We start from the raw sequence: 14,782 nt of genomic DNA on the forward strand, positions 1-14,782 counted from the left end.
GGGTCCGGTAGTGGGGATGGTTGCTTCTGCTTGGGCCCCGGCATCATAAATACATTCTGATTCCAGCGAGCACGGAAAGCGGCTAATTTAAATTAGCCCTTACACCGAACGACACTGTCGGGCCGCCTAAGGTTACACAAAGATCGCCGGGTGAATCGATCGTTACGATCGGACCACGGGGAACAACTCGCGGAGAACGAGAATCATCGAAGAATCAATAAGAGGCGAGCTTGAATAAAATACGGTTTTATTTGACTTTTTATTTGGACCATTCAGGAAGGATATTCGGTTTTATTTGATATCAATTCCTTCGGAGTTATCTACAAATATCTTCGCGCGAGCTTTCGCAGTGTGTTTTGAAGTTTCTTATCAAAATTATTCGAGCGTATTATTGTTTTATCTTAATATACAGTCGAACAGCGTGTGAATAATCTTCAATTGAACGACATGGTAGAAAGTAATCTATCAGTTGATCGCAATGGGAACGGAATGAATTCTATCAAAGGTTTTCGATGACAATATCGTTTGAAGTTTCAATGAGGAATCGCTCTCAGTCGACGGAAGAACGATCGGAACGGAATATAACGACTGTATCGACACGTACGTCGGGGGGGGCCCCGCGCCCGATTCGGCTCGCCGGGTGAACGCTTTGATGTTACTGAGCGCGGGCGATACATTGTAATTCAAGGCTGAAAGGTGGCAGATAGATTTTCGTTATTTCTGTCCGGTGTCGAATTACGGTTCGATATTATAAAAATAAAGAGGTCGGCCGAGGATCGTGGCGGGACCGAGGACTCCTCGGACGAACGGAGACGTCATCGTTGCTAGGGTAGTGATCGAATCGAGCCCGGAGGGAGGTGGGGGCGAGGGTGGTGAAAGGGGAAAGGTGAATAAATGAGCCAAGAAAAGAAGTAGAAAACGGATATTCACTAATCTTCATCTTTATTGTTACTGTGTAAATATGTAGGCACTGAACAAATAATGTTTCATAATTTGTTTACAAACATGTACATTTACTGATCTCCTTTTTCTTTTTTTCTTTTTATCCCCCGTTTTGTTCAATTCATTGAATTATTCTCTGCGAGCAGCTTGACGACGCTGGCCAAGTCCGCTTCTATTCCATCTGCTCGAATCGTTTTATTATTTTGTTTCCTTTGTTTTGTGTGTTCCTTCCGTTATATCGTTTACTTTTTTTTCCGTTTGTTTTTCGTTTTTTTTTTCGTTTTCGTTTTGTTCCTTTATATTCCCCCTTTTTTTGTTTTTCTTAAATCGTTCTTACGCGTAAATACCGTTATCGTCTTTCAGCATTGTATGCACTTCGACCGACAATCTCTAATTACGATCTCGAATATTCCGTCAATATATATATATAATATATGCTTATATATATTTATATATATATATATATTTATATATATATATGTATGTCGCTTCATTTTCTTGTATGTATACTTTTTTTTTATTCTCTATCCGCTAATATATTGTTCTTCTAGTCTAAAAATTACCACGATTATTAAAGATAATATATACTTCTGGGAAAATTATAATTAAAATAATTGTAAATATAATAATATGTCAAACATATATGTCCTTGTGTCCATGTGTAGTATGAGTGTGAAAGGGGAGAGGAGGGCTGGATAGAAATGAAATAAGAAAATTCGGATAATTTCGGGAAGTGGAGGGGTGAGGAAAGAGATCAAAGGAAGAAACAGAGAGGTAGAAACAGGGAGATAGAGACAGAAAGAGCGAGAGCGTGAGAGGGCGAGAGAGAGAGAGAGAGAGAGAGAGAGAAAGATAGAGAGAGAGAGAGAGAGAGAGAGAGAGAGAGAGAGAGAGAGAGAGAGAGAGAGAGAGAGAGAGAGAAAGAGAGGAGGCGAATCGCGAGGGAAAGGAAGAACTAGATAATAAACACAAATTCTAAACTTTGGCTAATAAGAAACGATATTGTTCCGCGACGTGTGTAAACGGGAACGCGGCGCCGTTTCCCGGCGATCCTCGCGCAGAATCGTCTGTCTGCCGCCGCGTTCCCCGACGATTTTCAAAAAATATCATCTCTATACCGTACGCGTTCAGCGAAACGAAAGGTTCGGTCGCGAAAATTGTCTTTTCCAACGACAGAGGCGAGAATGATGGGTCCGTAGGAGCGATTTCCCGTTGTACGAAACATCCGAAATGCAAAATAAGCGCGTAAGAAACGTCTTACCACTTGTTTTCCTCTTATTTTCCCGTCAGTTCGGATCGGTATCGAATCATTGACAAACGAGTCGTTCGCAGGTCAAAGCGTCCAACCCCGTTTCCCGAATATTCTCGAATGTTAATATCGATTATTGTTAGATTCGTCTGATTCTCGTTCCGCGGAGTCTATCGATTTGATAAGCGAGCATCCCGTCGACAATCGTTTCACCGGCGACGCGTTGAAATCACTGCCGTCGTAATTAATATTCGTTGACTCGTACGCGTCAACCCCTGCACTCGATGATCCCACGAAAGGAACGAACCAAAACAGAAGAAAACAACAAAACCTGTCCGAGAAATTTTGTTACAGCGGGGGAAAAAAAACAGAGAAAGGACGAGAACGCGGATAGAAGTGAAAGGGAATTTAAGGGAGGAGGTATAGGGGGTTGGTGGTTGATAGTGGTGGTAGTGGTGGTGATGGTGGTAGTGGTGGTGGTGGTGGTGGTGGTGGTGGTAGTGGTGGCGGTGGTAGGGTGGTTCGAATTGTTTCATCTTTTTTTGTTTTTCGCGTTTTTATCGTCTAACCGTTTCAGCCTTTTCTTCGTGTCTCAGGTATAAAACTAAACGGGCGATAAAGCCTTCGTGTAAAACTATACTCCATATACTTTGTTCTCTCTCTATTGTGCTCAAGTGTAACAACCTCGTTTTGCTATACATGCGCGTATTTTTTTGTTTTTTGTTCATTTATTACAATGTCTTTTCGTCATTCTCCACGCCCACATCATCATCATCATCATCCTCTTCTTCGTCATCTTCCACCTGTTCATCTTCAACTTCAACTTCAACTTCATCTTCTTCTTCTTCTTCATCATCTTCTCCTCCAACATCATCATCATCATCATCATCTTCGTCTTCCGTTGTATACGTATACATGCATAAGAGGATTCGGGTACCCTTATGCGTACAGATTTGCAAAAATTGACAGAGGACTCGATTGCGTTTTCGTTATACATGAGACACTAACGACGGCGCTGCTCAGCTGCGCGGCTGCTTCCCCTCCAGCACAACAACAACAACAACAACAACAACAATGAAACCTTGTTCTTCCTGTTTGCTGTTCCCGTTTTTTTTTCTAAATTCTCTCTCTCTCTCTCTCTCTCTCTCTCTCTCTCTCTCTCTCTCTCTCTCTCTCTCTCTCTCTTTCTCTCTCTCTCTGCTTCGTCTATTATTCCGTTCGTTCCAACGAATTTCTTCGATCACCGATTTCCCGTTTAATTAATTCGACCCACGATTACATCTATTGATCATCAACGTGTTCCGGTTGCATTTTCGTTTTTCATTGTTTCTCGTTTGTATTCGGACATTCCGTGTCGCCCGCGCGTATCGCCGGGCACGCGTCTTCCTCCCCGGGTTTCCGTAATCCGTCCGATCTATCCCGTTTTCGTTCTTCCTCTAATTCTCGCCTACGTGTTTTCCCTTTTTAAATTTTAATTTGACGATCTTCGTATATATGTCGATGTCGCGGTGGTCCGTTTTGGAATAGCTTTTTTTTCATTTAATTACAGTTTATTATAAATATTCTCATACGTGTTGTATATGTGTCCTCCTGCGCGTCCCGTGCGCGCGCGCGTACACGTATACAATATAGGTCCATGCGATTCATATCTTTTCTTCTTTCTTTTTTTTTTTTTCGTTTTGTATATTTCCTTCTTTTGCATTCGTTTCGTTCGTAACGAGCGCGTGTAACGAAACACGTTTCGTGTACTTTTCACGTGTAACGTATCCGCTCTCTGTACGTATACTTCGTGTCCGCGAGATTTGTATGGTTTGCGTTTGCGCGAGTGTCACTCTGTGTATATGTATGAGATGAGTGTCTCCCGTGTGTAAAACGTTGTCTGTATATGCAAGTCTCTCTCTGTGTATGTGTGTGCGCGTGCGAGTGTGTGTTATGTATAAATGTTTCCCCACGTGTGTGAAAACAGTGTATACTAGGAATGTACATAGTGTACGTAGATATAATTAGGTTGTGTATAAAACGATGATACATACTAATAATTCATTATTCGTTTATATCAAACGACACATAATTATGATATCGATTTTTTTTTCTTTATCATTTAGTCTCATGGTTGCGACGCGCACGGCGTTCAGCCACCGTCCGCGTCGCTCGCCGATAGGCTACAATTAATAGTCTTGTCCTGTCTTCTCGTACAATGTCGATGTACTGCCGGACGATCTTGCCTCGGCCGCAAGACCGCGCGGCGTGAGATTACGATTATTACAAGAACCTCCCAAATGAATGGCCATCAGTCTTTGAGTTTTGTATCGGTGTGGCGGACGCGCTCGCGCACACGCGATCTCGTCATTTAACGTTAAATCTTTTATCGTCTTCGTCTTCATCATCGTATCATCATCAACATCATCGTCATCATTATCATCATCATCTCTGCTTCTTCTACTTCTTCTTCTTCTTCTTCTTTATTCGTCAACAACAACAACAACAACATCGTTGTAGTCTTCTCTTATTTTTCTCGTCTTTTTTGGTCGTTTTTCTTTTTTCTTTTCTATTCTGTTTTCATTTTTCGTAAAAAATAAACAAAACAAGGAGCAAAGAAAACGATACGAATGGCGTTCCTTGGTCGAATCGTCCAAAGAGAAAGAGAGATAGAGAGGGTTGGGTAAAGGGGAGAGAATCCGTCGACTCTCTCGGTGCTTTACAATGTGCGCGTGTCGCAGCGTACAGGGGTGAAACTCGCGGAAAATGTCGGCTGTCCGCGACGGATCCGCGGTGAAACTCTCGCTCGCCGTGAACGAATTCGATCTGTCGCGGGCAGCGGCGATCTTCCGCTTCGCTATTCCGCGTTCCCCTTGCCCCCTTACGGTTTTCCTTACAATGTAGTAAACGGACGCGCGGCCGTAGCACCGAGAGAGCGGACGAGCGTAATTTGTACTCTCGCGAGGGGATATGGCTCGCTTGCTCGCTCGCTCGTTCGCGTTAAAAAAGGAGAGAGAAAAAAAAGGAAAGAAAGAATACGATCGTATCGTGTCCCCGGATAAAAGCAACTAAGAGGCGTCGTAAAACGAAAAGGAAAAAAAAAAAAGACTACCGGTCGTTCACTTGGTGTCCGTATGGACGGCAAGAAGATAGGAGATTTTTCCAAGGATCAAAAGTGGGCCGATGACGAACGGCAAAACAAAAAGGTAAACGCGCGGAACGGTCGAAAAGAAACGAAACGGCAAAGGAATTCGAAGGAACGCAAAAATTAAACGTCGAATTCGTTTCTCCGCTTGTCGATTCTTGTTCGTAACACTTTTTTCGCTTTTCCGTTTCTCTTTTTCATTTTTTTCGTTTCTCGGGGATTCGGAGATCGAGCGAGGTTTTGACGGAACTCTCGCTCTCAAAGACAAAAATTTTCTCTATCCGTTTTCCATCGAGTTAACTTCGAAGTTACTTTTTTTTTCCCGCCTTCTTTTTGTTCGGTGGCTCAACGTTGATCCTCAAAAACATGACCATCCATTCTGGACAATCCGCGTTGATTATTAATATTAAATATTAATACTTCTAGTCGTATACTCTTGCTAGAGTAAAAGTGGTCTTGTGGCGTCCCGATTGTTCGAGCTTTCGTTCACCGGGACGTTTTGCATAGGCAATACAGAGTGCTTTCAGCGCATGTATTTCTTGCGTTCTTGATATGCGATATAGTACTATAACCTAACAAAAACTTGTCCTTACATTTCTCATTTGGTATGTCTTAGTCTTATTTTACATAAAAAAAAGGAGTGAAAATAATAATAATAATAATAATAATAATAATAATAATAAATCGATCATAATAATAATAATTAATAATTAATAATAATTAATAATAATTAATAATGATGATGAGAATGAACGAGAGAGAGAAAGAAACTACTGGTCACTTACAATGTACAAGCGTTCGCGATTATGAGAGGCGCAATGAAACACGGACGACGGTTTTAAGTTAAATGAGCGATAATAAGAATGAAACAGATCTATCCCCCCCGAACGGTGTTTCCAACGTGTCCGCGAATTAAAATGACCGAATCAGGTGCAGGCAGAAAGGGGAGAGGGAGAATAAAAGGAAAGAGAAAGAAAAAAAAAACAGAAAAACAAAGGAAAATGGTGTCCTATCGTGTAAAAAATGATACTCATCAGACGCGGTAAAACGATTCGTGTCCCGTGCACTCGTAAAGTAATCAAAAAAAAGCCCTCGATTTGTTCTACGTATATATATATATGCTTCAGTCCGGCTACGTAAATAAATGATGCGATCGCTAAAAAGAGGGAAGAAAACGAGAAAAGGGGGAAAGAGATAGAAACACAGAGAGGGAGAGAGAGAGAGAGAGAAAGAGAGAGAGAGACACAGAAGAGACAAAGAGAAGGGGACAAACGGGATGGATAAAAACGAAAGGAGGAAGGGATAAAATACAATATAAAAAATGAAAAGGGTTGGGAGGGGAGGGGAGAAACGTAAAACAGTTTTCTCGCGTTCCCGGAAAATACTACTCCGTTCCTCGTCGCGCTACACCCCTCTGGCATCTCGGAGCGATCTATATCATTTAAACATCTTCTTTATCAATTAGTAGTCAGTCGATTTTTAGAATTTTTCTCTAGAGAAAACGGATATATATATATATGTATATATACATACATATTTCTATTTATATATATATATATATGTGTGTATGTATATATATGCATATTTATATATGTATATATATATATATATATGTGTGTATATATATTTATGTATATTTATATATATATATACATATATACATATATATATATATATATATATATATATAATATTCTCACGTACTCCATGCATTCCAGCCGTTCCTATAATAAACCTACGCTCTCCGTAAATATATACACAACTTCACAGTACCGCTTGCCATTTTTCCTTTTTCTCTCCTCGTCGTTCCTTGTTTTAACTCCCTCCCTCTCTTTTCGTTTCCGTCTCTCCTCTCGTTACACGTCCATGTAATTATCCAACAAACACACTCTGTTTCCGCGTACGCCCCACCCCGGCACCCCCCGGCGCCCAGCCCCCACCACGCACTCGTTCGCCCGCCCACCCCTGTGGCTCTCGCAGAAAAAAATTGCACGCGCATCCTCTCCTCGGATTACTCCACAAGTAGCCCTCCTCCTCGCCGCGGCTCCGGAGTCTCCGTCGCGAAAAAACGGCAACTAAAGTCTTTTCTTTTTTTCCTTATTATCGTCGAAAAATATCATATATCGAGAATACCTCTCTACTATACTATTAGTTCTTACAATAGTGTGTTTCTGTGTGTATGTGTGTGTGTATGCGTGTTCCGTGTGTATGTGTGTAGGCGCGTGTAACGTGTGCCTGCGTGTCGTCTATGTACTTTTCTCACTTCCCCGTTCCCGTGTCGCGCTCACCCTTTGTCTACCTGCGACCCCACTTGCTCGGTTCGAACAGGTATATTCGTCTTCGTTACCTTTCTTCGTTTCTATCTTTCTGCCCTCCCCGGTCGAAACGTCTCGCGCGGACAACTACCGTTTCCGTCTTACTCTTTTCCCACCCCTTTAACATTTCCCTTATTTCCAACAAACGCGACGCACCGTTTTCGCTGTCTAAATGCTTCGCCGCGCGGCGAGAGTTGGAAACTGTGCTCGAAGATCTTCACCCCTTGCCGCATAATATGGCCTTGAACTCGCGTGTAATCGGAATTCGGCTTGAATTTCGGAATGAATTTCGTACAGGAGAGCAATCACTGCGGATAGTCCTGACTTTCCTGTGTCTGTTTCGGTAGGAAAATTGCATTGATTGCGTAATTCAATTAGCGGTATACGTGATAAAGTAAACGTGGATTCGATGGTTCTCGGTAAACGATTAGCAACAAAGTTATTCCGACGTGGTTACGACAGGAATTACAAGGCAAGGGGTTAACGATCGACGAACGTTGCATTCCGTTTCCCTTCTCCGCGAATCTTTCATCGCTGTCGAAACGTTCCCGGCCTCGTCCCACGTGTCCATGGCCGAACACGCTTGATTCCGCGACGATATGGAAGTCCGGCGCACGTTAATCCCACCCCTCCCCCGCGTCCGTGTTCCTCTTTCCCTCATCCCCCGCCCACGCGTCTCATTGTGTACTTCTTTTCTCCGTTGAATAAATTCCCTCCTCTTTTAAAACGGCGCAACCGCACGCCTCGCGACGAAATAATATAAGATTAATTTTAGGTCTCGCTATTGCACCGATATTTACAATGGACGTTTAATACGCGCGTGTATCTTTTTCTTCGCCGAGATATATAATAACCACCCCTCTCGCACAATCCATCCGGCAATCGTCGCTTAAATAAAAAGCCGCTTAAAAAGTCTCTATGAATATCGTAATATACACATATAAAAAGAACAGAAGGAGAAGAATAATCGGTAGTAGTAGAAGAAGAAGAAGAAGAAGAAGAAGAAGAAAGAGAAGAAGAAGAAGAAGAAGTAAATGATGAAGAAGATGAGGAGAGGGAGAACGCAGAAGAAAGAAGTAAAGCTTGAGTCACCTTAAACGTCTTCTAAAATACCTGCACCGCTTCGCGCGCGATAAAGTCCGTGCATTGTTTCAAACGAAGATAGAGAAAACAATGAAACCAAAGGACACGGAGAAAGAGAGTGAAGCGTAGACGGGGACGAAAGCGAGCGTGGACGAAAAGAAAATAGAAGCACACCGACCGTTGCGAAACACGGAACGCGTGCAGTGCGAATTAAATTTTGTCCGACTATTTTCTTCTTCTTTTTTCTTTTGATGTTTGAAAAAAAGAAGAAGGGAAACGAACGACACCCAAGAACGTGTGTGTCTTCATTGACGCGCGCATAGGAGGTTCCGGTATCGAATCACGACGATCGCGGGGCACGAGAGACGTTCACTTTGCTCCGAAGTGCCGTCACTTGAAACGGGAACATGTATACGTATATATCGCTAACACTCCGACGGGATCTACACACAGAGGAATGAAGAGGGGCCGGGTTGTGGGGGGTGTGGTGGAGGGTGAATAATATTGTCGCTCTTTACGTGCTACCATACAGACACATGCGGCAGAAAATAGTCTAGGCATACTTCTTTTTTTTCTTCTTTGTTCGCGATACACACCCTACGCGCATCGTTATTCAAAAGGAACTTCGATTGAACGTTTATTACACGTTTCGTTTCGTTTCGTGTTTCATCCCCAGCTTTTTCGTTTCTCTTTCTCATTAATAGCTCCGCTCCCGTCCCGCCGTCCCCGTCCGCGAGGGACGACGACGACGACGCGAACGACGACGACGACGACGACAACGACAACGATCACGCGCGGTCGGTTGGTTGGCCGGCTATCGAAAAATGGAAATAAACGGTACGTGTATAAAAGAAGAAAAAAAAGAGACAAAAAAAAAAACTGTACGCGCGCGCGACCGACCACTCGTCCCCCGAACCGTTCTCGAGCAAGGCGGTCTTATTATAAAACCCGACGGTCTCGAGGGCAGCGTCTTTTTAGCAAAAGCGAACCAATTTCTCTGAAGGTGATGGAGTTTACGCTAGGTGTCCATTTTAAAGTAGAACCATCGCGGTTGCCCACCGAAAGAATCCTCGCGCGTGGACGCTGCCTCGAAGAGTGATTTTGACAATGTTCTCGGTTTTAAGGTACCCTCGGCGCAGCGTCCAGCCGCGGAACTGCTTTCGAAAGTTGCTCGAGATCTCTGGATTAGGTCTCTCCCGCGCGAGATTAGCTTAGCAATAATGGTGTCTACTGTGAAATGGTCGCCCAGCTTTACGCAGCCCGCGGCCACGGGCGTCGATTACATCGCTAAAGTTACATCACTAACTGTTTTAAACGGAGGAATCGTGTCTCCTTTTCCTAGGTCTCGGCGACGCTCTCGTCCGGGCTCGTGCACGTTCGCCTCTTTTCCCCTCGGACTCGGAAAATATATATTATTATCGCGCGCGGCACGGGGTTGCATCAGTCGCGGGGAGACAGGCCGGGCTGACCCGATAAAAGGCACCACCGGAAGGAAGGGATTTCCAAAACGTTCGCTCGTTTCCCCCGCTCGTTTCACCTCCACGGTCTCGTTTGAACACCGGCCCTCCTCCCCCCTCTATCTCCTCGATGCAACTCCGGCCGTTGTGGCCTAAAGACGACGAAGACGACGACAACGGCGCTCGGTACACGGGCGGGATTGTCTAAAAAAGCTAAAACTCTCTGGTTGGCGGTTCTCGTCGACGAACGGGAGGAGGAGAAGAAGGCAGCGACGACGGCGAAGTGTTTAAAACGCGAGTTTAGAAAAGAACGTTCCCTCGGTCTCTCTCGGCTCTCCCCTTCGTGATTCATTCATTCATTCGGCTCGTCCTGTTTCTTTCTTTTCGTTTGTTTTCTTTTCTTTTTTTTTTGTCCCTCACTCCTCTCGAACATATAGAATCCATCGTGTTCGCTCCGCGCGTCTTCTCCATCGTCCTCTCTTCTACTTCAAATGAAAATTCGTGAGAAAGCGAGTAAACACGTTCGAATAGAATCTGCGCGGGCACAGCTCGGACCTGTTGTAGCTAGCGCTCGGTGCACGGGGATTCGCCGGTTGCAGATAAGGCCTGAATAGTTAGGGTTTGCTGTTGTCGTTGTTTAACGACAGCGGATCGGTGATCTTCTGCTGTTGCTGGGCCGGCTGCTGCTGCTGCGTCAGCTCGCTGACCGCGCCGCCGCTCATCAGCTTCGCGTTGTTGTTCTCCGTGTTCGAGACCTTCGCGTACTCCCGCTTCCGGGGCATGTTCTCCGCCTTCACGATCGTGATGTCCGGGTTGTTCTCGAGCACCGAGGTGGCCGCCTTCGAGACGGGCGTCGGCACCTCGATGTAACCGCCGCCCTCGCGCTTGATCGGCGTCGACGTGGTCGGCGTCGCCGTGGTCGCCGCGTTCGCGTTGATCTTCTGCAGGATGTCGTTCATCGACTCGTTGTTCTCCGGCGTCTCGTTGTTGCCGTCGAACGCGCCGGACGCGACGCTCAGGTCGCCGGCCAACGAGATCCTGTCCGGGCCCTGCAGCGTCGACAGATAGGTGGCCAACGTGTGCACGGTCACGTTCAGCACCTCGGCCGCACGGAACAACGTGATCTCCTTCCTTCGTAGCTTCGCGAGCACTTCCGCTGGCCCAGGCTCGGACCAGAAGTCCCTTACTCTGTGAACAAACGCACCGATTTCACTCCACATTCTTTTCCATTGGTTCGGATAACCGGTACAGGGACCGTAAAGGTGAGAACGTGGGGACATTGGGTTTGCTTCAGATGTTTCGCTGTTTCTCTCATTCGATTATGCTTCTTACTCAATTTTTTAAACGATTAAACGCGTCATCTTTCCTTTGATCTAGAAACGGAATATAGGTACACGAAGTATATAAATGCCATGTATAATACATGTAGTAATTGGAGCAATGGCTCCCGATGAAGTAGAATTCCACCGAGCGGAAGTTACGGCGGTCTGAGGGGCACGTCCTCTTATTTCTGTACGTTTAAGATCCGCTCGTAAAAGACAGAGGAGGGCTGTGACCCGGGGGTCGTGACAAAGGCGATCGAGGACCGAGGGCCCGAGGGTTGGCCGGGGGTGGGATCGTCAAGTGGTCTTCCATTTACCTATACGGATGTTTAAGGCAACCATAACTGTCGCGATATCTGCCGTAGAGGGTTCCGTAGGAGACGCCGAGTAGCTCGGCGGCAGTCTTCATTTCCAGTTCTTTGCTCTTAATGGCGTCCATAACGCGTCGCGTGAACGGCTCCTCCCAGAACTCTTGGCGGCGTCCCGTCGTCAGGTAATCGTTCATCTTCACGACGTCTCGGAATTGCTCGGGAATCGATGGGTTCGTGGCGTTGGAATTCGAGGGTGTGGTGGGCACTGCAGCAAAATCAAACGACGTTAGATCCTTCACGCGTTCAACGATGATCACGCGCGCGCGCGCGCGTGTTTGTACGCGGAACGATGCTGCGCGGGCGATACGCGAGAGAGGTTTCAAATGTCGGGACAATGTTCGTTTTGTCTCTCGTTAGTCTGGAAATCAACGAGTCCCATCGGAACGTGAGATGTCTAGTTAATTCGCGCGCCGTACCTTTCTTTTCCTGATCGGATGCGTTGTCATCCTTGGACATGTACGATAGCTGGAAAAAGGGATACGAGACACCGGATGTTAATATGATACGTATATATCGGTCATTTCGATGTAGAAATCGAGTGTGAAACGTTAAAGAAACAGTCGCTTACCACCGGCAGTGGCGTTTCGTTATTCTCGTTCATCATCATCTCGTCGTCCCAGCTCTCGTGGTCGCCGCCCTCGCTCATCATTTCCTCCTGGGAAATCAAACAGGTTCGAACACCGTTAGAAAATTCAGACTCTTTGTGGCGGCGCGCGTAGGGGCTCCGGGCGGCGTTACTTTGCTCTTGAATTTTTATTCGTCGGAATTTTAACATTCCGCGGCCGCTCGACGATGAAACGTAACTTATAAATTTATGATACCGCGCGCTCTCTAATTATCCCAACTTTGATCGGGAATCATTTTCTGTTCACTTTCAGTTTTCACTGGTTCCGTATCCGCCGCGGATAATTTTCGTACTTTTACATAACGATCCACCTTATCTCGCGCCAGATGAGAACCGCTGAGCCACTCCGCGGCACACGAAATCCCGTTGCGATATTAGTTTATTACAAAGTGGGTCATCGTGCTGTGTAATAAACTAATATCGCAACGGAATTTAGTGTACTACAGAGTGCATCAGTGGTTCTCATCTGGTGCGCGGTAAGTGGGTCATGATGCTAATAATTGCCTAAGTTTACTGTAAACTAGGTCAACACGCTACGTAACTAATTAATACCGTAGCAGGATTTAGAGCACCATGGATTAAAAATAACCAGTGACTCTTCTTTGGGGAGCATTAATATAGAAAACCTAGACGACAAAGGTTTCCAGCGATGGAAACATTCAGGGTATCCACTTTCTGGGGTCACTGGTCACTAGTTTATGTTCCTACTAATTTACTATACCATTTTCAACGTTTCATTAACTGCTGACTAGTTCCTAAGGAAACGATGGATCGAATCAACAAAATCTTTCAAAGAGGGATCAAATTCCATTGAAACGTTGCAATATCAGATATCTCATTGTAACGTTTCCGTACTTGATAGAATGATACAATTAGAATAAGGAAAAAACACACGAAATTCCCCTACTTGACGTACATTTCCGGTGATACAGGTGATTTTCGGCGTGAACACATCGTGGGCCGAGGGTGGATCGTCCAGAGGCGGACGCCCTCTGCGTCTCTGCTTCGGCGGCGGTGGTTCATCGGCGTCACCTTCCCTGAGGACCGTCTCGACGCCGGGGGTCGCCGCGCCGGGACTGTGCCCGCTGTTGCTCAGGTCGTTCTGTGTCGAGTCGCTGCGCCAGCTCACCTCGGCCAGGCCCTTGATGTGCAGATCCTCCGCGGTTTTCAGCAGGGACGACAATCTCGTCTGCAAAACCAGCCAGACACCTTTGATCAGGCTCACCGGCAAGAAAAAATCCATTCCTTTTCCGTTGAACCCCGAACGCCACCGTCATTGTGCCGATCGCGTCAGCGTCTATTCCGAGAGACATCAAATACACCGAGAGAACCCTCTCGAACGATCGATTCGAACCGGAAGAAGCTAGCGGGAGAACCGGGATTCTCGAAAAAAGCGGCGACCGCAGACGTTAGAAGCGATTCGGGAGCTTCCGTGACCGGCGGCACGTTCCTCGCAAACACGCTCCCGGACACGCGCACACATATACACACACATGTTCGAACTAATCAAGGTAAGTACCGAGTTCCTTCTTTTTCGCCAGACATCGGACCGACCGTTTCTGGCAAGAGTTACGAAGCAGTTAAATGTATTACCCGGCCACTTTCGATACATCCCCGCGGCGCAGTTTCGAGCATAAATGGAATAATACACGGACACGTGCGTTGCCGGGTTTCTGGCACGAGTCACTTCTATCCGTTCCCACGTACGACGTCTCTCCAACGCCGGCGGGGAGAGAGGATCGCGAGGAATGTGTCTGGGGAACCGTAGGATCGCGCGGACAGGTAAATCTAATTATCCGGTGGACGACGGGACTAGACGTGGCCGCGGAAAAACCGTGAATCGCGGTGAACAGTGAAAAAGGAAATTGGTAATTTCATTAATCCGATCGGGACCCGGGGCCAGGCTCGTGCAACCACGATCCGCGGCGCTGGCTCCTCGCGCAGGCCGAATAATAAAGCCGGAAAGCCGATATCGGGGCCGAAAGCTGCGCGGCGCGGTGCGGCTGCCGGCTAGAATAGGTCCAATTATTATTTGCCAATTTTCACCGCAATAATGCCGGCGCGACCGAGAGAATGCGAAATTATATGGGAACTTTCTACGGCGCGGCGGCGCGCGTAGTCGCGAGCAGCCGGCTGGCTTTCTATCGGCCACGGCCGGAATCGGAAAAATGCCTATGTGGGTCAGGCTAACGTCTACCGGCGAGCCGCGCACCCGGGGAAGCGTAGTGTGTGCATTTCAGAAACCTGGCCGCTTTCGTTTCGCGACGGAAAAACCGATTCCGTTGGCCCGCCGG

The 14,782-nt window shown here is 46.3% G+C and overlaps 1 protein-coding gene across 11 annotated transcripts in view; it reads right to left on the reverse strand.

The window, feature by feature from the left end:
* Window positions 1-925: 925 nt before the first annotated feature.
* LOC116434089 (uncharacterized) overlaps window positions 926-14,782 on the reverse strand; it is a 109,490-nt gene continuing 95,633 nt past the window's right edge. For 10 of the 11 annotated variants that reach the window (XM_076370161.1, XM_076370156.1, XM_076370167.1 and 7 more), the window contains 5 exons: window positions 13,396-13,677; window positions 12,432-12,518; window positions 12,280-12,328; window positions 11,810-12,068; window positions 926-11,358 (listed from right to left, as the gene is read on the reverse strand). In XM_076370161.1, coding sequence (XP_076226276.1) covers window positions 10,785-11,358; window positions 11,810-12,068; window positions 12,280-12,328; window positions 12,432-12,518; window positions 13,396-13,677 — 1,251 coding nt within the window. In that variant the 3' untranslated portion in view covers window positions 926-10,784. The remainder of the gene's footprint in view (window positions 11,359-11,809; window positions 12,069-12,279; window positions 12,329-12,431; window positions 12,519-13,395; window positions 13,678-14,782) is intronic. The other variant, XM_076370194.1, reaches the window with a different exon arrangement.

The sequence above is a fragment of the Nomia melanderi genome, chromosome 1 (assembly GCF_051020985.1).
Source record: "Nomia melanderi isolate GNS246 chromosome 1, iyNomMela1, whole genome shotgun sequence".
Classification (NCBI taxonomy): Eukaryota; Metazoa; Arthropoda; class Insecta; order Hymenoptera; family Halictidae; genus Nomia; species Nomia melanderi.